This window comes from Vicugna pacos, chromosome 16 (assembly GCF_048564905.1).
Source record: "Vicugna pacos chromosome 16, VicPac4, whole genome shotgun sequence".
Classification (NCBI taxonomy): domain Eukaryota; kingdom Metazoa; phylum Chordata; class Mammalia; order Artiodactyla; family Camelidae; genus Vicugna; species Vicugna pacos.
In genome coordinates this window covers 15997570-16020432 of record NC_133002.1, presented here as the reverse complement: position 1 = coordinate 16020432, position 22863 = coordinate 15997570, and the positions used below count along the sequence as shown (strand labels likewise).

The 22863-nt window shown below is 55.0% G+C and overlaps 1 protein-coding gene across 19 annotated transcripts in view; it reads left to right on the top strand.

The window, feature by feature from the left end:
- CDRT4 (CMT1A duplicated region transcript 4) overlaps positions 1–17148 on the top strand; it is a 33041-nt gene extending 15893 nt beyond the window's left edge. For 5 of the 19 annotated variants that reach the window (XM_072938426.1, XM_072938428.1, XM_072938415.1 and 2 more), the window contains 6 exons: positions 3581–3655; positions 5150–5713; positions 9997–10166; positions 10535–10746; positions 12137–12248; positions 16784–17148. In XM_072938426.1, coding sequence (XP_072794527.1) covers positions 3581–3655; positions 5150–5607 — 533 coding nt within the window. In that variant the 3' untranslated portion in view covers positions 5608–5713; positions 9997–10166; positions 10535–10746; positions 12137–12248; positions 16784–17148. Of the gene's footprint in view, positions 1–648; positions 729–841; positions 938–3580; positions 3656–5149; positions 7290–9142; positions 9238–9962; positions 10167–10534; positions 10747–12136; positions 12249–16783 lie in introns of those variants that run through there. The other 14 variants (XM_072938434.1, XM_072938432.1, XM_072938433.1 and 11 more) reach the window with 12 other exon arrangements.
- The last annotated feature ends 5715 nt before the right edge of the window (positions 17149–22863 follow it).

Genomic DNA, 22863 nt, shown 5'->3' with positions numbered 1-22863 from the left:
AGGCAGCCCTGAGCATAGACGGCAAAGAATTCGTGAATGTGCGTCTGAACTGACTGTGTGGATTCTTAAGTCTGTGTCTTGGAACGGCAGCAGGCCTGAAGTGAACCCCCTCTAAAGTTGCAGTGGTTTTTGGCTCAGACTCTGCAAAAGCGGCTCTCAAGCGTTGCTGCACCTTAGAATCAAGCTTCCACGTCTGATGTCTGTTCTCTCCCACTCCCATTCAGTCGCAACGCGGCGGCTGGGGACCAGATATTTGAACTTCTTAAAGACCCCCAGCGGTTCCAACATGCAGCAACGCTGCGGGGGCGCTGGTTTGGAAGTACTTTCAGTGCTTGTGTGAGGGAAAGCAGGACAGGAATTCATCCTCATCTTGTAAGTGAGACGGCAGAGGTCGTAAGAAGTGAAGGGACGTGACCAAGGTCACATGTTTGCATCGATTTCCAGGCACGTGTCACTCCTTACTGAGGCCAAGCCCAGAGCATCAGACTAGATTCTGGGGATGAGCTGGGGCCGGGGCGGGGACGCTGTGTGGGAGGCGCTGGGCTGTGAAACCCAGAGGACTGAGCAGGGGTGCCTGAAGGAGAGACAAGTGAACCGCTTCAGTCCTGTGCCTCCTGCCCCCGCCATCAGCACCGTTTCTGTCCGCAGACGGCTGCTGTGTGTGTCGTTTCTAGGGAGACAAAGCTGGACCTTTGCACCAGAGTTGGAGGAAACTGTAAGAGCACACAGTATGTCTTCAGACTCCATGTCAACTATTTTTTCTCCTTTTATTTTCAAACGAACGAGGCCTCCCCGTGACTACTGAGGCTGTTTCAGACATTTCCCCTCCTTGGTTTTACAGGATCCGAGTGTCTGCATCAGCAGGTGTGAGAAAACTGACCAGTGTATCGAATATTTCTATCAGCCGGAGAGGCTGTTGTGGGGACAGAGGGATGTGGTGAGCGGCTTTGAGAAGGATGCTGTTGAAACGAACAATTCACTAATAACTGGGCTTCTTTTTAAAAACATCTAAAAAAATTAAAAAAATTTTATTGGAATGTAGTTGATTTAACATGTTAGTTTCAAGTCTACAGGAAAGAAATTCAGTTACACTTATACTTATATATTTTTTTCAGATCCTTTTCCATTATATGTTATTATAAGAAATTGAATATAGTTCCCTGTGCTGTACAGTAGGTCCTTGTGTTTATCTATTTTATGTACAGCAATGTGTATCTGTTAATCCCAGACTCCTAATTTATCCCTCCCCTCCTTTCCCCTTTGATATCTGTAGTTTGTTTTCTATGTCTGTGAACCTGCTTTTGATTTGTAAATAGAATTTGTATCATTTTTAGATTCCACATATAAGTGATGTCATATGATACTTACCCTTCTCTGACTTGTCTCACTTAATATGTTAATCTCTAGGCAATCTCCGTATTGCTGCAAATGGCATTATTCCATTCTTTTTCTGAGCTGAGTAATAGTCCATTGTATATACATACCACTCTTCTTTATCCAGTCATCTGTTGATGGACATTTAGGCTGTTTCCATGTCTTGGCTGTTGTAAATAGCGCTGCTATGAACATTGGGGTGTGGGTGTCTTTTTGAAGTAGGGTTCCTTCTGGATATATGCCCAGGAGTGGGACTGCTGCATCATATGATTAGTCTATTTTTCATTTTTTAAGGAACCTCTGTACTGTTTTCCACAGTGGCTGCACCAATTTGCATTCCCACCAGCAGTGCAGGAGGGTTCCCTTTTCTCCACACCCTCTCCAGCACTTGTCATTTGTAGACTTTTTAATGGAGGCCATTCTGACTGATGGGAGTTGATACCTCGTTGTAGCTTTGATCTGTGCTGTTGAGCATCTTTTCATGAGCCTGTTGGATGTCTTCTTTGGAGAAATGTCTCTTTAGGTCTTCTGATAACTGGGCTTTGTGAAGCTTCAGGGTTCATTAGCGAGAAACTTAGAGGCAAGGGGGAAAGAATTTTCCCAGATCCCCCAGCCATCACCAGCTTAAAGCCTTTCCCACCATCTGACACTGCAGTTCCCTCCTATCATGCACATGCGGAGAAGGACACATTTCTAGCAGCTCTACCAATTTGGAAGCTACATGAGGGATTCCCTTTGATGGGAGGTGGGCAGACATGGACAGGTGATCCTGTGGATGACACGCTGTGTGTTAACTGCGGACTTGGAGAGGGTGGCCTGATGTTCTGGGATTCTATGGTAGATCTTAGATGGAGAAATACGATGCTTCAACTTCTATTTTATTATTATTATTATTGATTCCATGAAAGTGTCTCTAGTTTAGAGGACCATTTGGGCATTATTTCTCCCCTAGCTTCAGAAAAATGATATTGTGACTTCTCCTAATAATGTATTGTCATGAAAGACTGCCAACAAGACTTAACGGTAAGGACTGCGAGGCCTGGGTCTGAGTAGGTTTGACAAAAACTAGCTTTTTTTTTAAAAGGGTATGAATGAATCTCTGTACTTTGTCAGGTGTGTTATAATAAAATGGTGACATGGTGAGTAATTTCTGTAAGTACAGTGGAATTTAAGGTTTCCCCTGTCAGTAGCATCCTTGCTTGCAGTCCGCAGTGGTTCCTCGATTAGGAGAGGACAGGTGTGGAAAATCCGGGGCTTGCTTTCCTGAGGGGCGTGTCTCACACATGAGCAAGCCAGCGCTCATGGACGTTGCAGCTGAAAGAAAGATTTGGGACCATTACTCATGCAGCCTAAACCAGGCCTCCTCAGAGTGGGGTCCTCAAACTGGCCGCGGCTCCTGTGAGTCACTTGGAAATGCAGGTTCTCAGGTGCCCAGAGCAGACCTGCTGAATCCGCATCCCTGGGGGTGGGGCCAGTCGCCCAGGTTTTCACCAGCTCTCCAGGTGGTCCCCATGCTCACAGAGTCTGAGCGGCACTGCCCTGGGCTGATGGCTCTCAGAGCAGGGTCTCCGGGGGGGAGCTCGCCCGCCAGCTCATCAGACACCACCTGCACTCTGTCCCTGGGTGTCGGCAGGAGGTGGCAGAGATGCTCCTGCGGCTGCCGGTGTTCACAGGTGAACCTGTAAAGGAATGCATTCTCGGATGCACACTTCCCGGTTCCCATCTGTGTTCCAACAACCCTCCAGGTGGATGCACTTCGGCGTCTGAGACCCACTAGACCTCAGTTTCCATCGAACTGCCCACACGCATGGCCGTGTCCGGCATGAGGACTTCCCTGTCTCAGCCCCGCAGTGCCGGGCTGGGGGTGTGGCCCGGGGCAGGAACTCAGCCCCCTGCAGGGCTGCGACCACATGTGGGCTCTGCTGGAGAAGTCGGCCCGGTTTTGAAGTGAGGCCTTTTCACGCAGCCTCCACGCAGACTTTCCCTGCGCTTGGTCCTTGAAGACTCGCAGATGGAAGGCAGAGGCCTAGAGATGGCCCGACCTCGCGCCCGGTGCCCGGTTCAGCCTGTCTCCCCGGCTCCCGGGGCTCTTCCCCATCTCTGAGCCTCAGGACGGCCCCTGAACACGGGATCCCGGGAGGCTGCTGACCGCTTTCTCCCACGCCCCTCTGAGCTGGCCCTGGCTAACAGGTGTGTTTCCCCAAAGGTGTCTCAACCTTCGATGTGAAGAACTCTGTAATGATGGGGAGGACTGATGCAAGAAAGATGAAGACAGATGAAGGTAGGGCTCGGCCGCAGCTGGAGGACCTGGGGCGGAGCACAGCGGTGGGGCTCGGGGCAGGGGGCACTGTTGCTGTGACCGGCACACAGCTCGTTCCGCTCCCGTGGCTTTAGGTCCACCTCTGCCAGGTACCAGCGGATGCCCTAACCTGTAGGATCTTTGAGTTTTGCATTTGCTCTGGGAGGACAAGGATGCACACTCATGTCTGTGCTTTTCTAGTGAGAGGTGCTGTCCCACGACTGTCTTCTGCAGGCCGGGCAGCACACGGCTCTCGCAGGGCCATGGAACCTCCCTCAACACTCTTTCCTGGTGGATCTGACCCCAGATGATCTCTGGGTCCTGACATGCGTGAGGGAGGCTGGGAATGGCTTTAGCATCTGTGTCTTCTCTTGATTTATAGTATTTTTCACCGAGTTCAGGCTGGAGGTGGCAAGAGGAACCTCTTATATCCCCTGCCTCTCAAACTCCCATCCCAATGACCAAGGGAACATAAAGGTAGGGGAGGCAGGCACCACTCGAGCGAGCAGGCGAGGGCTGCCGCTGCAGGGGGCGTTTCTGCGGGACACAGCGCTGAGCTGCAAAGGGGAGCGGGAAGGGCTGGCCTGCCTGCGACTTGGTGTCCACGGAGGGACAGGCCGCTTCCTAAACTAGCGGGTGGATTTTCCAGTAAAGTGTCCTCCACCCCGACACCCCAGATTTCCGGCCAACAGCTATAGTGAAAACCTTACGGATGTTCGAGCCCGTTGTGCTGAATTTGAACCCAAGATTTGCTAGTTGTGCAAGGCGGTCGACCTGGGCCTCGCCCTCTGTGAAACGGGGAAAACAGGCATGACAGGGTGTGCGCAGGGCGAAGTGAGGCGGTGGGGCAGGGAGACACGGCGCAGGTGCTCGCGGTTGCTGCGTGCTGCTCTCTCCGTGCTGGGTGCTGCGCTGAAAGCCTCCCCTAAATGATTCCCTTTAATCCACAAGGCAGCTGCATGGAGCTGGCCTTGTTCTAGTCACTGTTTTACACGCAAGGCCACTGAAATGGAGGGGAGCCGGGGACTCGCTCGCGGTTCGCAGCTGTGGAAGGGGTGGGAAGGAACTGGGGCCCAGGAGTCCCAGGGCAGCGCCCCAGGCTCTGAGCCGGACTGCGCCAGGTCCTTAACACGTCGCCGTCTTAACCCTTCCACTCGCCCTGCGCTGACCGTTCTTACTGGTAAAGTAACAGAGGTTCAGAGGTTAAACCATCTGAGGTCTCCAGAGGTCGGAAAGCCAGCCCGCTCCACCCCCAGTTCCCTGCGCTTTCCCACCCCCGGACCGTTAGTGAATGTGCCCTGTGGGGCGTCACTCTGCCTCCCACCTTTGGGTTAGATTTTATTTGCACCGAATACAAGGGCTCTGACGCCGGTCCCGGTCGGGAGAACATCAAAACGTGCTTCCATCCCCCCGACCCGAAGCGCCGAATCCCTGCCTGTGGCGCCTCTGAAGCTGCCTGTTTCTCTTTGCTGGTAGAACTCACAGAAAACAGCGGGCTTCCCCTGAACCTGCTGGAGAGACACGAGCCCTGGCCGGCCTCCGTCACGTACATCTCCCCGATGGTGAAGGAGCTCATGGAGAAGAGCCAGGCGAGAGAGCTGGAGTGCGCGCAAGCCGCGGAGGAGGGCCGTCGGGCGGGCAGGCAGAGCAAGCCTTCCAGCGTCGTCCAGCTCAGAAGGAAAAAGACATCCAAGGTCTCCAGCAACATGATGTTCAAGGACCTGAGATTAGAGACCGCGGTGTCTGTGTGGGGGCCTTTCTCTGTGTCGGCCGCCGGCCCCCCTGTGATGCCAGAGCCCATCCACTTTCACATGGGTTCCCGAGGGAGCCCCACCGCCAACTATAACAAGATCATCTTCTCCCGAAAACCCACCACGAGGAGGCTTCCGTACAGCTCGCTTCTGGCCAGCAGGGAGACGCAGTCCAGCGTTTAAGGGCGAGTCCCGCAGCCAGCCCCCAAGACTGCACCGCAATTAAGCTCCCTTTGCTGCAAATTCCACTATGGCCTTTACGTTTGAACTGGCCCCTGCCTATGCAGAGGTTGGCTGAGATAAAGCAGGTTGAATGTGGGCCGTGGGTGGGTGCACCCCCTCCTGGCAGCGTAGGCAGACGGGGGCGGGAAGCCCCGGCTCTAGTCCCCTCCCCCTCCTTTGATGCTCAGGGCCCAGCGTGGGTGAATTCATCCCAGACCAGGCAGGAGATGAAAGTCACACCGGGTGTTTGACCAGAGATGCTTTAGTAGAAAGCATGACTCACCAGATGACTGGAGAGGCAGGGAGGGAGCAGAGGTACGGACGGAGGTGACACCTGTAGGAAGCAAGCTGGGGGCACGTAGGACTCAAGTGTTTCTGGAAGGAATTAGCATGGCCTGTGGGGAGGAAAGGATCCTGGGGGAAGCAGAAAGGGGCAGGAACCAGCAGGAAGCAAACCAGAAGCGAGTTCCCTCTTCTGCCTCCCGCCTCCCAGCTGCCTCCGGGCCCCTGAGGGCAGAGCCTAGCGGGCAGGGATGCAGGAAGGCGATCTGAGAAGCCCAAACCCTGCATCTCAAAGCAGAGTGCTCGAGGATGGACCCCAAGCCAAGGGGAAGACGAGCTCAGGGCCCTGCCCAGTGGGGTTCTGGGGGGCCTCACCTTGCTGCTGCACTTGGTGCCTGAACCTGGCGTGGGAACGTCTCCTTCCTTGAGGGCTTACAGAGTGGCAGTGGGGGGCCCAGGGGGCCCTGCTGAGAAACGGAGGACTTTCTCCCTGTGCTTGTTTAAGTCTTGCCTGTGGAGCAGACTTGGCAGTGGAGAAGGCCCCGGCCGGACCCCAGCTGTGGCTTGTCGGACACAGCTGGAACTGGTCCACCCATCCTCCGAGCTGCTCTCGACTGGCTCTGCTCCATCTGGAAGCAGGCAGGGTTTGTCTGTAGACGCGAGGGGGTCCGGTTAGGACAGGCAGGCCCGCCCGCTCTCAGATTTGGGGTTTGTCTGGAGAGCGTGGCCTCACTGGTAGCTTCTCTCTTCTGGACCCCACCTGATGTGGACCCTGCCACATGTGCTTACGTTTGGGATGCAGTTAACGCTCGCTCATCCTGCTTGCCTTGCAGAGGTGTAGAGGATGCAGGGAGCCAGTGACTGGAAGTGACGCTTGGGAGGCTGGATTCGCCCTACAAATGCATTCTTGCCACCCAACAGCCTCGTGGAGACGTCTGGGCTCCACTCTGGCGGCTGTGAGCTGTGTAGGGACAGCTGCACATATCAGGGGCTCCGGACCAGTCCTGGGTTCACAGCTCTTGGCCAGAATGCATTCCTGCAAAAAGGATCGGTGATTTCCAGTGACTCTGAGGGACTGTGTTTTGTGTCCGTGGAACAGTCAGAGATGTGGAGGCCGGTGATCAGTTCTCAACAGGAATCTGAAGGTTTTATCTCTTCCCTCCTTTTATGGAAGCTCATGGCCAGAGCACATTTGAGGAGCTATGGGTTGTGTTAGAGTTTACAGGGACTTGGAGTCGTCTCGTGCGATTCCTTTGAGGGCAGAGCAGTGGTACAGATTTGTTGCTTTTTGAGTTTCTAGGTGTTTGGTAGTTTTCACAGCAGTATACACTCCCTGAATTAAAATGGTCGTCGTACAGGTAGCATTGCTTAATTTAATTCTCAGCCTGTTAGAACCGCGCGAACGGGACCCGAGGACCTCAGCACCCGGTGCTGAGGTGCTTGTGCCTGGGGCCCAGACGCAGTGCCTCCCGGCGCCTTTTTAAAGAAGAAAAGGTCTTAATTCCTTTGCGATGGGGGCCTCTGTTCAAGCCCAAAGTGGGTTTGCAGGTCTGGCCACCACAAGGACCTCGTCAGCCCTGACAGTGTTTGCGTGGGGACCGAGGAGGCTGCCGGCAGCGAGTTCTCCCCGGGAAGCAGCCACCAGCTGGACCCGCGGTGAAGCCTCTGTCACGGGAAGGAGGTGGCCCTCAGTAACCGCACGGGCTGTTGCTTAGACCTGAGAGCGTGGAGGTGGGGGCCCAGGAGCCAAAGTCTAAGAGGAGTCTTTTGCTAAAATCCTGCAACAGTCCTGGAGCATCACCAAAACCGTAGGGGAGAGACAGCTTCTCCACCTCACCAGGCGCCAGTGGGCGGGGTCCCACTGCCCTGGGCGCAGCAGCGGGTCTGGTAGAGCCCAGCCTTGTTCATGAGAAGCTGGGAGACCTTCCCGGGCTCCCAGAGCGGGCTTGGGGCTCTTCCAGGGCCTGCAGTCGGTGCGAGCATGGGGGCCCGGAGCAGTGGAATGCGGATTCCTCAGGAACTTAAGCTCAGCTGCCTTCCACGTGGGGGCCGGGGAGGCTCAGGTTACTCCGGACACGTTGCACTTGGTCTCTGAGAGGGACGGCCTCGCCCTGATGGGCCGAGGCCCACGCCCGCCCCTCTGATTTATCCCCGCCGCATCTGGGATTTTCTGCTTGGCAGGAGCGTTGTTTCACTCAGTCTCCCTGCTCTTGTTGGTTTATGGAACATCAGAGCTTGTATTTTGTCAGCCCTTCTGTGTTGCTCTGTAACTCAGGCCCCGTCTGACACCTGTGGGGAGCTGTGGATTGGATAAGTCCTCTGGCCCCCGTGCACAGAGGACTTTACCCCTCGGCAGTTCCCACCGTTGGTGTTTAGACAGTGGGCGCGGCCAGCTGGGGCCGTCAGGGCACCAGCAGCTCCCCGTTTGCTAGGCCCCCGCCATGGCCTGGGGCCTGCCTTGTGGGACATTAGGCTGCTGGACAGATGAGAGGCTGCAGGAAGGTCCTCGGGGACCGGACTGCATAAACAAAGATTCCAGGGCTGGTGTGTGAGGGCCAGACGCTCGAGGGTGGCCCGGGAGCCCTCCGACTGGAGGCCAGGGTGGGGCCGAAGCCGGGGGCCTGTGGGAGCCCGGACCTGATTGATGGCACTTGTGATCGGCGCGGCGTAACCAGTGAACCCTGCTGGCCTGGCGTCCTTACACAGGGCACGGGGGTCTCATTGCCTCCTTAGTCTTTTTTTGGGTCAGGGATGAAAAATGGGCACCCCGAGGCCGGGATTTTGAAGCTGGGCTTCAATGGGGGCCCTGGGAAGTGGCAGGGGATACAGCACAGGAGTCCCAACCAGGGACCAGCCCCGTGTTCCTGGGGACCGAAAACCAAGGGCAGGAAGCCTGGCCCTGCAGCCTCGCTGTGTGTCAGCCGAGGCAGTAAGAAGATGGTCCCTGCCTGGACCTGCAGCTCTCTGTTCAGCGTTAGCCCAGTCATTCATTCCTAGAAGCTTCTTGGAGCGATGGGCATGCTTTCAGAGCCCACCTTTACGGGTGCCACGTAGGGCAGAAGGAGAGGTGAGGGAGGGATGGGAGCCGGGGGCCTGGGGTTTACTGCGATGTGATGTTGTCAGAGCCCAGAGCCAGGCGCAGGCCTGGGTGTCTGTCAAAAAATCCAGAAACCCTCCCTCTTTCCCCTTCCTCCCCTCCTCCACCTCTTACCAGGGACCCAAAGCCTCAACCAGCTACGTAGTTCCTTGGACATCACACTGCGGGTCCTAAACCAGTAGTGCACGGCGGGGCAAGGCCTGTTCCTGGCAGTGAGTGTGCACACGGAATCCTCTGGGTGCGGGGCAGGCCAGGCCAGCAGGGGGTGCAGGAGCACCCCAGTTTTAGGTGGGCCCTACTGCCACGCCCTTTTGTGTGCCTTGATCCCGACCAAGATCTGATCTGCACATGGGACGGGGCAGGATAAATAATGTCACGAAAAGGACATGGGACTTGGTGTCAAGACCCCCATACCTTCCCCCAGGCTCTCTCCTCCAGGGAAAATAAAAACTAGCCCCTCACCCCGAGGCCTTTCTAGGAAGCTTCTGTGGCTGGGGGCCCAGCCAGGCTGGTGGTTTCAACTCACTTCCTCCCAGACTCAGTTGTGCAGCCACCCAGAATCTCCTATTATTTTGGGTGGACAAGGCATGTGCTTGCTCCAGGCAAGCGCGGACCGTTTGTGTGGTGCCTGTCTGCCAGTGGGAGGATTCTGCGTGGAGAGGAAGCTACAGTGGGAAGGAGGCTCGCCCAGCACGCCCGGCCCTCTGCGCGCGTGTGACTGCAGACGGTGGACCTCGCTTTCCTGGCTGACCCTGGGGCGAGCCAGCCCCTCTGGGACTGGAGCACAGGCCCTCAGCTCCAAGACCAGGCTGTCTCTTCTTTACCCAGGCCCACCCCTCTGCTCCCACCCTTTCCCCCTCCCCCACTCCTCGCCCTCCTCCTCTCCTCCCCCTCCTCCCCCTCCTGCTCCCTTTCCTCCCCCTCCCCACTCTCTCAGTTTCATCAGTGGCCGTCCTGCCGTGTATCCTCAGGAGGGCAGACGTGTTCTGTCACAGGTTCAGCAAAGGCGCCTTCTGTTGCGAAGTGGCTCTACTAGAAGCCTGTCCTCCATGGCCCACTCACCCAGAGCCAACTCACCGTCCGCCGCTGGACCGGCAGCGCCAGGAAGGAGGCTCTGAAAGTGCCCTGCCGCCCGGCCAAGGTCAGTGGCGTTCACGGCTGTCTCCCCAGAGCCCAGCCGGTGGCCCTGCTCACAGCTGGTGCTCAGCGGCTTCCCGAGCAGGTGGTTTTACACCAGCAAGTCGCAACCCCACAAACAAAACGCCCTGGGAAGCGGTGGTTTCTTTTAGGATGTCCAGCGGCTGGGAAAACCACTTGACCAGGTTTTGTAGCCAGCCTGAGCCGTGGAGTGCGGGCAGCTTGGCTCCAAAGTTCCTTCTAGGATGAGAGTATGACTCCAGCGACCGACAGTGGGCCCCTTCGACGCCCCTTCCTTGTGGGGGTCGGAGGGTGGAAGGGACAGGGTGTCAAGCCTTAACCCTTAACGTCCAGTTGTTCTGTTCTTTTCAGGGACCAATTCAAGCCGCTCTGACGGAATTCCAAGCTAATTACACCTCTTTCCTCCAGCCTTGATCAGAAGGGACGTAATTTCCCAGACCTAAGATGGTCTCTCCTCCCGTGTTTGCAGCCTCACCGATGGGCACCCGACGGACTTGCCCTGGGGGCTTGCCGGCGCAGGTGCTGTGCTGGGGGCCTGGCCGTGGCCGTGGGAGACACTCAGGGTACGTCTGGCGGGGCCGATGTCGAACAGTCACGTTATCCAATCACAGTTGTGAGTGACGTGACGTAGAAGCAGAGGCTTCCTCGAGTGAGAGCCTCCTTGCTGTGAGCTCCTGACGGGTTCTCCCCAGGCGCACGAGCAAGGGTCAGAGAAGGAGGCAGGGTCAGTACCAGGACAGCTGCTCATAAAAAGGAGTGAGGTCATGGTGACTTTGGGCCAAACTGACATTTACTGGCTGGGCGAGCTCCGTGCGCGCTGCGAGCGGCCTGCCATCCTCGCCTGCCCGCCTTTCCTGTTTGTTTCTGTAGCGCCGTGGAGCCGTGCCCGGTCGGGGAGCTTCGGGACACGGCCGCCCCCTCCCACGCCTCTCAGCCACACACAGGCAGCGGCCACCTCTGCACGCTGCTCGTCCCGGGACACTCTCCTCCTGCCTGTCTGGAGGGCTGGGCCGGGCAGCTTCAGAGGAGGCTTCCAGCCACTATATTGTCCCCACGAGACCTCGGGCAGGGGCCCAGGTCCAAGCCTTCTTCCTGGGGCCCTGGCCCGTGAGCCTCCCCCCAACTTCCCCAGGTCTCAGAGCAAAAGGACCAGTTCCGTCCTTCTGCGTCATCTCTGCAGACCGCCCTGCGTTCCACCAGCTCGTCCGGGTTCTTGCCTTCCCCTCATAGACCGGGGCAGAGGGTGCCTTTCAGCCCAGGGAGAAGGCACCTCGTGTTTCACGGTCCCCCTGCTCTAGCCCCTTCCCCGCTTCCTCGTGTCGCAGGGCCCCTCCCCCTCTCCCCGCTCCCCACCTTTCCCTCCTTCCTTTCCATTTGATCTTATTGCTATTTTTTATTTTCGTGTCATTGCAAAACTAAATGACGCTTGTTTTAAGGGGCACAGGCTCCCTGCAGTGTAAGTGACCAAGTGGCCTCGCCTGCACAAACTTTAGGAAAAGCATGTCCCTTTGAGGCTCAGACGCTGAGGTCCTCGGGGAGGTCCCAGGTGCTCTCAGAAAAGTCTGAGGAATAGTCCACAAGCCCGCCCCTCGTGGCTGCCTGTCGCCCTGGCCGTTCTCTCGCCCAGAGCAGCTCCTTCAAGGTCTCAGGTCACTGCCGCCCTGCTTCTTCTCAGCCCAGCCAGTGGGACCCTGTGGCTTCCCAAAGCACAGCTCTCCTAGTTTGTGACATCAGCAAGTCTGCCCTGAAGGCCTGGGGGCTGCCGAAGCCCAGCAGAGTCTGTTACAGGTCCACTGGAAGTGTCTGGGGAGGGCCAACTCCACCTCCAACACGGGCCTCAGTGCATTGCCCCTGCTGGGAATGTGGGTCCAGTCTCCAGTCAGTCCTGGAGATCCTGGAGCCAGCTCCACCTTGCTTTCTCTTGTCAAAACCTCCTTCTCTTCTCCATCCTAGGCAAAACTGCCACTGGGATGCCGAGTGCCTGGCCTGTAAAAGGTGGCTGAGTTCTCCTGGCCTGTTGAGAACAAACCCCATGGGCGTAGCGTAACAGTTCAGCCCTGGTCTGGTAGGTAGAAATGGCTAGATGTTTAAAAAAAACTTCACAAGTGATTTTAAAAATATACACAGGAATCACTCCTCAAGTGGAAACTGTCCCTTTCCAAGTCACCCATGGGACTCAGTGTGAAAAGTTGTGTCCTCGTTCCAGAAACACTGGGCCTGCTCAGAGCCTTTTGGTCTCCATTTTTGGTCCTTATTTTCTGCGTCAGTCCGTACATGGGCTGTACCCAAGCCCGGCTGCTTTAGAATTACAGGTGGAGGGTGTGGAAGCGTTGCTCGAGCTCACTTTACAGAGATCCTTTAACCTCAGCCAGGCATTGTGAAGATAAGGAAACAGAGGGTCAGAGAGGCCCCGGGATTTGGTTGAGGCTTTGAATTCCGTACAACTAGGTCTTCCCGATCCACTGCTGACGTCCGTCATGGACCAGGGAAGGGGCCGTGTGGTGGGCTAGGGCGAGCGGGCGGGCGGGCTCCTGAAAGAGCTGGGCTTGAGGAAGGAGTCCGCTGCGAGCGAGGGTGGACGAGAGGGTGGGGGCGTCCCAGATACATCCCAAAGTGGACTGCTATCTACAATTCCTTTTCTTAAAAAAAACGGCAGGCTGTAGATTTTCCTCTGAATTTTGCTGAGATGTTTTTTCCCCACCAGAGCACAGCAGGCAGGTGTTGCTCACGTCCACGCCCTCATCCCAGGGTGGGCCTGCTTTCTCCCGCTCCTGGAGACTTGGGTTTCTCGAAGCTCTCTGAGCTCGTCTCCAAGCCCGCCCTGCCCCCTTCTGTTTACTCCATCTTCGTGTGAAACGAGTTAAAGAGCAGCACTCTCCATGAAGGTCAGGGTGAAAACCACCAGCGGGACACACCGTTGTCAGAGCTTGCTTTTTTTAATTGAGGTGTAGTTGATCTACAATGTCATGTTAGTCTCTGGTGTGCAGCATGGTGACTCAGTTGCACATACGTGTATACACATCTCTTTTTCATTATAGGTTATCACAAGCTGTTGAATATAGTTCCCTGTGCTGCAGAGTACAGCCATGTTGTTTGTTTGTTTTATGTATAGTAGTGTGTATGCTAATCCCAAACTCCTAATTAATCCCTCCCCTGCTTTCCCCTTTTGCAACCATAGTGTTTTCTATGTCTGAGTCTGTTTCTATTTTGTAAGTAAGTTCATTTGTGTCATTTTTTAGATGCCACATATAACTGATATCATGTGATATTGGTCTTTCTCTGTCTGACTTACTTCACTTAGTATGATGATCTCTAGGTCCATCTGTGTTGCTGCAAATGGCATTATTTCATTCTTTTTCATGGCTGAGTAGTGTTCCATTGTATATCTGTACCACATCTTCTTTATCCAGTCAGCCTGTTGTCAGTACTTTAAAGGGCAGAATGGGCTCTGTGGCAGGTGGTCCATGTCCCCTCCCCTCTCTGCTCCCTAGGCACCAACTCCACCTGGATCTTTCTGTTGATGCCCCAGAGGGGACAGGGAGTTAAAATACCCGGAGCTGCCATCAGTAATGGACAATAGGAGGTGAAGGACAGATAGCCCCTAAGTCGGCTTCTTTGCCCCTAAGTGGGGTGGATAAGGAGGCAAGTCCTATCCTGTCTCCAAGTTCCCAGCAGGATGGAGCCTCGGGTGCCCGAGTAGCCGTCTGCTGGAGGACGCCCCGTCCGTCAGCCTCCTTCTCTGTCCCCCTTCCCCGAGCTTCTGCCACTGTCTCCAGGTTTACGTCCCCAGTAGACTCCCTGCTCTTGAATCCTCACCTCAGGGTCTGCTTCAGGGGGAACCCAACCTAAGATGTCATCCAGGCAGCCCCTAGGTTACCCGGCCCCCCCGTTTCCCCAAGTCCTGATCAACACTGTGTACCAGTAAACGTTTTAATTTTTATCAACCTGATCAGTAGATTATGCATATTTCAATTTGCTGTCTCTTTTTTCTTTGCATTTGTTCGTATACCATTTGTATTTTTTCTCCTGTGTGTGTGTGTGTGTGTGTGTGTGTGTGTGTGTGTGTGTGAACCACTTGTTTACACGTTTAAGTAGTTTGAAAAATTGATTTGTTGGTCTTATACTTGTGGTTCACAAGTCCTGTGTTTATATTAAGCCCTTCAATCCTTTATTCATAACCTGTTTTTCAAACCTTTTCTCATCTTTTCATTTGTATTTTGATGTCATTTTAGTATTTTCGATATGGATAAAATTTAAAATATTTGTACAGTCAAACTCGTCAATATATACATTTTTGCTGGAGGTACTGGGGATTGAACCCAGGACGTCGCGCATGCTAAGCATGTGCTTTACCCCCTCCCTACCTCATGATGACTTACGGCCTCTGAGTTTTGTCTTAATTAGAAAAGCTTTTTCCTCTCCCAAGACTGTGTGAAAAAATTACCTCACGTTCCCTGCTAGCACTTTTACAGCTTTCCACCTTTTTAAATATGTATTTTCACCATAATTTATTTTAGTATAAAGACTTCAAGGAGGATTCAGTTGAACTTTTCCCCCAGTGGTTGGCCGGTTTTTCCAACAGTGTTTATCAAAGAATCAGTCTTTCTCTCAATGATTGGAAATTCGCGTTTCTTAGACAATAGATTACTCTATGTTTTCCAGTCTCTTTGGGGACTTTCTGTTTTGGCCCATTGATCTGTCCGTCTATTTGTAGGCCAGAGGCAAATGCTTTTCATTACTGCAGCTTTAGAATCTCTTCTACTGTCTGACACAAAGAAGCCCAGAGGGCCTTTCTGAAATTTTTCCTGATCACCACTGAGCCTTTTGGCGAGAGTGAGAGCGATATTCAGGGAGTAAAACTGCCCTCTATTCTCTTCGGTGACCAGCAGGGTGAGGGGAAGGCAGGCCCTCGATCCTGTTAACTGACAAGCCCCATTTTCCGGCTGGAAGGTGGAACGTCATAACAAGGCGATGGCAAAACAACAGCTCCGTGTATTCCTTCACTTTTGCGAAGTTGTGACCTGCCTGCCGCCTGCTGTCCTGAAGCCGCGCTGAGAGGCGCATCACCTCCAGCACATCTGCTGGGAAGAGTCCAAACTTGGACTTGCCAGTGCAGGTGGCAGTTTGAAGGCGTGCCCTTTTCCACTTAGAAAAATGATGCCAAAGTAGGAGACAAATGCAAATCAGAAAGAAGTTCCTCCCTTGTCGCCCTCGGAATAGGACGGGTGGGGACGATTTGGTCAGATATATAAGGAAACCGAAAGCATGAAGCAGGGGGCCCTGGCCGTGGCGCCGCCGCGCAGCCCAGATGCGCAGCCCGGCCTCCTCCGCCGGGGCCGCCGAGGTCACGGGGCCCCGAGGCAGTGGGAGCTTGGTATGGCGTTCATGTTTTCAGTGGGTGAGGCGTAGGAAGCCAAAACAGACACGTAGACATTTTTTCCTTCCCGGCTTCTTTCTCTTAGAATATTCCTGGCTTCCACAGGAACAGACCCCCATTGTGCACCCCTGCCCTGGGCGGCCTGGCCAGGGTGCCATCAGCCGCCTCATGAGAGTGTACGGGGCACCCGGTTTGCAGAGCTCGGCCCCTCAGAGAGACGGGACAGCCCAGACTTGCCTGACCTGGGGGAGGGTGCCTGCTCCCCTCCCCCAGCACCCATCCCTGGGGCATCACCCAGACCTCAGGGGTACCCAGGGCGTGGTACTTCCGAGCCCAGATGAGCCCACCTGTCCTCACACACAGGCCAGCGAGCTGCACGGACAGCTGGGCTCACCCCGTTCTCGAGGACCATGTTGAGATGTGTCTGGGCTGAGAAGGGCAGGTGGGGAGAGCAGCGGGTGAAGGAGCTCTAAGTCGTGGTCAGAGGAGAAGAGGGTCCCCTGCCCTCAGCCCAGCACCCCCACAGAGCCCTCCCCGCAGCTCAGGGTCGGGCTCAACCCACAGGTGTTTGTTTGCAGGACCTGCCCCGGGGCTGGGGCAAGACGGGCCGGCACACCTGGGAGTGGCTCAGCCAGTGGATGTCCTCTTGGGGCTGGTGCTGGGGCGGCCCTTGTCCCAGCACCGCTGCCCCAGGGCTCGGGCTGACCGTCGGGTTGGTCAGTGAGCCCCCGACGGCAGGCTTGTGACGCTCTTTTGGGCTAAGTGTGCTTTCCTGTTGCAAAAGGTCCCCATGAGCCTCGTCTGTCTCCTCCCAGAGTTCTCCACTTTGTCACCATGTTAGGGTTCTACAGAGAAACAGAGCGGTGGGTTGGGGTGTGTGTGTGTGTGTGCGCGCACGTGCGCGTGCATTATCTCTGTCTCTCTCTAGAGACTTGTTACAGGAATTGGCTAGCGCAGTCATGGGGGCCAGGAAGAGCCTCGGTCTCCTCTCTACAGCCTGGAGAAGCAGGAAAGACTGCCGTGTAGCTGAGCCCGAGTTAGAGGCCTGGGAGCCGAGGGGCTGGTGGTGTGAGTGCTGTTCTGAGGCCGCCAGCCCGGGAACCGGGACTGTGCGACGTGTCGGCCACGTGGAATCATGGCCACGGCGGGAGGATTTACACCACGGAAATCAGCAGACGCTACACATCAGGTTTTTCCGTTTTGCTTTGTTTTGTTTTCTGAAGAGCCTGCTGTACCACCATGACTACTGGTATCATATACTCCTGTGGACCCAGAGATCAGCTTAGGATCGGCCCCTACTAACACCAGCACCACCGAGAGAGGACCCACCTGTGTCTTAACTGGAGGAAACAGCTTCCCTGTATAAATGATGAAGTCCAGTCAGGGACGAGTCTTACCCCTGCGGGCTTCAGCGGTGGCAGCAGGAGAAAATACCGCTTGGAAAATCTACTCTCTTCGTTCAAGTAAGGGGATTTGCTCTAGAAAGAGCCCCAGAAGCCATCTAGTCTGTCACAGCCACATACAAACCCTCTGTTCACAGAAAGCTCTGAGGACTGTCAGTCGCGGCAAGTGCAGTCACCATGATTTTCGTGACGTCTCCTTATTTTGGCATGAACCCGAGCGTGTGTCGGGAGGAAAGCGAGCTGAGCTGTGGTTCGGGTGTGATGGCTGGCAGGCCCTGTGCGTCTCTGACCAGGCAGTCGGGCCCAGGACCCTGGGGTTGTTGGCCCGGGGCCCCTCCTGTCCCACCGGCTGGCCATGATCTGTCATTTGCAGTGATCTGTTATCCTCCCCTCCCCCCCACCATGGATTAGGAGGTAGTTTGAGGGCAGGACAAAAATTGTATTCATTTCTTCATTCAACAAACATTCCCTGAAACCTATTATGTGGTACAGATGAGATTAATAGGGGAGAAGATAAAATTCTTTTGTTAGGGGCTCACAGGAGGGGGATGGCAGAAAGGGAGGGTGGGACATTGCCGGGGGCGGGGTCCTGGCCGGTCAGTGTAGCCTGAGAGTGCCCTGGAGGTAGAGGAAGGGCGGGCTGAGTGGAGGCGGGCTTGGGGTGGAGGGGGTCCGGCGTCTTGGGACCGAAGGTGGCAGCGATGCCGGCCCTGCGACTTCAGGGGGAGAAGCTCAGCAGCGACAAGGCCCCTGTGCTCACACGAACTTGGCTGTAATGGAGCAGTGAAAGGGGAGCCCGGGGCCGGCAGAAATAAAAGGTGTGTGTGAGGTCAGAGCCCCCAAAGCAGGGCGAGTGGCCCATTGGAGCGCAGCACGAGGTCGCGCGGAGCCCTGAAAGCTCAGCGGGCCGCTGGCCCCGCGGCCTGGAAGGGAGCAGTCCGGGGTAGGGGGGCGCCCGGGGCTGGGCCCCGACCCTGACCCCCGGGCCTGGGCCCCGACCCCGACCCCCGGGCCGGCCGGCTGCCTTGTGAGGAGCTGCGCGCGCCTGAGTGCCCGCTGTTAGCCGGCTGCTGGCTCACACCCCTCAGGAGTCACTGGAGACCCTGGAATTCGGTGCTTGGAGCCCCAGGCGTGCAGAACAGGCTGGCCGAGCAGGGAACATCGTGCCTCAGCCTTCCCCCGCCTGGAGCTGATGCCCGCTCCGCAGGCTGGTGCCCCCGAGCGCACGCCCGGGGAGTCCAGGCCCCGCCAGGTGGTGGGGAGCGCCCCGTCCTGAGGGCATCAAGAGTGCCAGCCGTGGGGTGTTCCAGAGAGGCGCCTTGCATCAGCCCAGGGCGGGGGTTCGTGGAGACGAAGGTTGCTTCTCACGCTGAAACCCTATCCTCCTGTGCAAAGGCACTTGTGCCGGCCAGAGATATTTATAGACCAGGAGTCCATAAAGAAAGCCTGGTACACGGAGGGCAGGGCAGTGTGCCCAGAAAGCCTCGCTAGGTTTCCAGTTGGGCCTCTGCCTCCCGTGGTGCCCCTGGAACTAGATCACCTCACACAGGGCGTTGGGCCCCTTCCCCAGTGACATGGGAGGCCCCCTGGAGGCCAAGACCCTTGTCCCCCCAGCACTGAGCTGGGGGACAGGGGCCCCCACTCAGGGCTGGGAGCAGAATTAAAGGGGGCCTCAGAGCTGGCAGCCACGCGCGGCTCCCCCCAGCAGCCCTGCTTACCGCGCCCCATCCCCACACGCGAGAACTTTAAGTCAGGAAAACGGCCCCTCGCCCTGCGTCCTTAGGAGGTGCACCTTTGCAGCTGGACCGCCCAGCTGTGGAGAGATGCCCAGCTCTGTGAGCACAGACCTGCCTTTTCCAGAAGGCGCTTTCTGGGGAGGCAGTGCGAGCTGTGGAACATCTCTGTGCTCGTGGCCTTTCCGGGGAAGAAGAGCTGGTCGTCTCAGTTGGCTTAACATTGAAGCATTAGTTTGGCACATACAGGGTCTGTCAAGAACATCCCAGCCAAAGCCTGTCTCCAACCACATAGTTCTTGTTTTCGGCGGCTGGAGCGTCTTCCCTGGGGACCCATCTCCTCTCACGCTTGAGCTTGTTTCCTGCTGTGTTGAAGGTGACTGTTCTCATTTCAGATGAATTATAGACACACATGTCGACTCCACGTAGCAGATGTGATTCTGAAGAGAGAGCACAGGTAAGCTGAATATTATACCTTGAATGATTTTATACGCACAGAGAACTCATTAGCTAAACCAGTGGCACATATTGCATGTTTACATATGAAGTACATAAAACAAAATATATTTTAATATATAAAATAATATGGCTGACACATACTATATTATATATAATATTTATCTACTTTTTGTAATCATTGATATCTTTCTTCCAGTGAATCGTGTTGGGGAGCCTGGTGTGTCAAACAGGTGAAAGCTGGGTGGTCTGCTTGGAGGCAGGGAGGGAGGAGGGGCTCTGGAGTCTGGTCCAGCTCTCTTCCTTTTCCCTGGAAGAGGCCACCGGAGCCTTGGCGTGAAGCCTTAGCAACACCCTGGGACCTCAGGAGGAAAACGACCAGTTTTAAGAAGCCCTACAATTATGAATCCTCTAAGACATGATTTAAAACATTTTCCAAATGTAAATTGCTACTGTCAGGCACCATGCTCCCCCCACCTGGTATTTCATGCTGAGGACTTGGGTTTAATGCAAACCTTTCGCTCCCTCTATGGAACCAGGAGGGGGACTCCTTCCTGCCTCTCGAAGCAGCACCACTGCCCCCCCACCCCCAGCATCCAGCCGCTCCTGCCAACTTTCCTCCAGCCAGAGCTCGCTGTGCACTTGTCCGCCCGGCTCCAGCCTTCATCCTAGGGGCTCTGGGTGGATCATGGGAGGGTCGTCCTTAACTGAGCTGAAACAATATTCTCTAGCAGTGCTGTTAATTCAGCCTTGTGGAGTCATGTTAACTTTCAGTTTAAAAGTCCAACATGTGCATATACCCAATAGCAGAGGAGAAAATGCTTTAAAGGGGTCTTTAAAAGTCTGCTGCGATGTACTGTGTGGTATTATGACATCGATCAGATTGTCTTTACACGGTAATGCCTTTTACATGTTTTTATTATATTCCAACTCAGTGCTTTGTAATCATATAAAACAGACAACATTTTTTATAAGGTGCTAAATAGTTAAATATGAAAATGTAATGTACCGCTTTGATCATGTACCCGGATTTAGGGAAAATTAGATTCTTTTATCTTTTATTCCTGAATCCCTAAAATAAAGAATGTCAGCGTAAGGAAAAAAAAAAAAAGTCCCGCATGCAACAGCCAGCTGCCCAAACAGTCTCCACGAGTCCCAGGGGCCTCTCGAGGGCTGTTGGGGTGAAACCTTCAGGCTTATTTTGCGGACACAGAAGATCCAGTAAATCTGGACAAACTTGAGGAAACACCCCCATTAGAGGGAACTTTTTAAACCAAACTTTCTGGGATTTTTGCATCACCACACAAAAATTTGCCATGACTGAGATGACTGAGAGGGAAAACAATGCTGTTTTTCATAAACACTTGGATCCCTCGGCTCAGGGGACGGTGATCGGGGAGAGATCATGGACAGAGCCCAGAGGTGCCCCCAGGCCTCTGCAAGGTCAGGTGCAGAACCCCCAGAACTGTCGTCCAGCACCAGTCCTGTGTGGCGGCTGGCTGTGGTGGAGGTGAAGACATGCTGTGTGTCTCACTCAGCGCCCTCCCTGGTGGCGGAAGGTGAACGCCGAGATACCTGGCATCCTTAGCGAGCGTTCCGGGCCGTCCGGGGCGCCTGGCCAGCCTGGGCGAATTTAAGAGGAAGGAGAGGGGAGGGTGCAGCTCAGTGGTAGAGTGTGGGCTTAGCATGCACGGGGTCCTGGGTTCCAGTGCCTTCATTAAAAAACGAATGAATAAAGTAAACAAGAAGAGGAAAGAAATCATTGTCTTCTGGGACACCCCCAATACCAGAAAGGGACCCTTGGTATCTTGTACTCTTCAATGGCTGGATCAGGACGACCCCCACCCCCGCCCGGCAGCTCCCTCCTCCCCCCTTACCTGTGTCTCAGGGCGACACAGAGGAGGGACACAGCAGTCATCTCCTGCGGGTGGTCACTTTCTCGGGGTGCAGAGAGAACCCCGCTCCACTAAGTGGGTCCGCTCACACCCTCCCTGTCCCGGGAAGCTCAGGGCTGCTTGACTCCACAATTAGGGGCTCTTAAGGTCAGTGCCCCTCCCCCCGCCGTATATTGTACAGGAAGATCCTGGCGACTTCAGAGAGATGGTACTGGGAATTACGCCCAGAGGCCACGCCCACCCCCATGTCACAGTGGATCCGATTTGTCAGTGAGGGGTTCGGTCTTCGCCGCCCCAGCCCCCTGAACTCCAGGGTTAGGGTACTTCCAGCTGGAGTTTCAGCAACCTGACTTCTGCAGTGATGATCGGGTTTCTGATCAAGGCCGCCTCTGTCAGAACAGGTTTTGTCCCACCTTTGGGTGGCATACAAGACCCGTCTGGGGGACGGATATGTCTGAGGTGAGGCCTGCCCCCGCATCCTGCACATGCTGAGAACACGCCCTGCTTCTGCGCCTCGCAAAGGTGCATCGCCCAGAAACTGGACGTCTGGTTCCTGCCAAGACACCCAATAGCTTGTTAGTTTCTTGTGAAAGAAAGCCCTTGATCTTTAGGTCAAAAGGCTCCGATCTTTTTAATTTTTAAAAATTGTGGTCAAATATGCGTACATTGAATAGACTGTCTTAGCCATTTTTAAGTGTGCAGTTCCGCGGCACTAAACCCATTCCCCTGGTCATGAAACTGTCACCACTATCCGTCCCCAGGACCCTTTTCATCTTGCGAAACTCAGCCTCAGTCCCATTAAACACTAGCTCCCCAGTCCCCCCTCCCCTAGCCCCTGGCAACCACTCGTCTACCCTCGTCTCTGTGAATTCGACTGCTCTGGGTATCGCATGTGAGTGGAATCGCATAGCAGCTGCCCTTCTGTGATGGTGTTTCACTTAGCATAACATTTTCCAGTTTCGTCTGTGTTGTAGTGTGTGTCAGAACCTCTCTCATTTTTAAGGCTGAATGATGTTCATTGCGTGTGTATCCACCACATTTGGTTTATCCGTTTGTCTGTGGATGGACATTTGAGTTGCTTTCACCTTCTGGCTATTGTGAATAATGCTGCTATGAACATTGGTGTACAAATATGGCTTTTTTTGGTTTGTTTTTTGGGGAGGAGATGGTAATTTGGTTTATGTGTTTTTATATATACACATATTTTTTAATGGCGGGACTGGGGATTGAACCCAGGACCTCGTGCATGCTAAGCCCACACTCTTCCGCTGAGCTATTACCCTCCCCTCGGCTTTGATTTTTCCTTTATTAAACATTTTTACTTGGAGATCATTGTAGACTCACACGCAGTGATAACGCAGGCCCGTTGTCCGAGGAGCCTGCTAATTCCGCTGATCTCTGCGACCACCTTGATGGGCGCTCCAGTGAGCCGCGCCTTGGGCCAGCTGGTGGCAGGGGCTCTACCAGGCTCCATCTTAGGGTTCTGCTGCCTTGGGGGTCTGGTGTTTATCAGCAGCCCGAGTTGGTCCACATCAGAGCTTGTCGGAGGGCCAGGGATGGGGTGGTTGGCCCCGAAACGTACGTGAACACCTTTGGACAAGACAGAGACAGAGTAAGCTAGTGGCTGCTTTGAAAGTGGAATTGCAGGCAGTTGGGAGGGAATGGAGCTCTGGAAGTTGGTGTTGTCCCAGAAGGAAGTCTGGAAACTGAATAGATGCCTGCACCCGAGGGGCTAGGGAATTCCACACTCGTCATCTGGGCTGACTCACTGGCCTCCGGCTTGAGGGCCAGCCCCTCCGTCAACTCAGGCACTTCT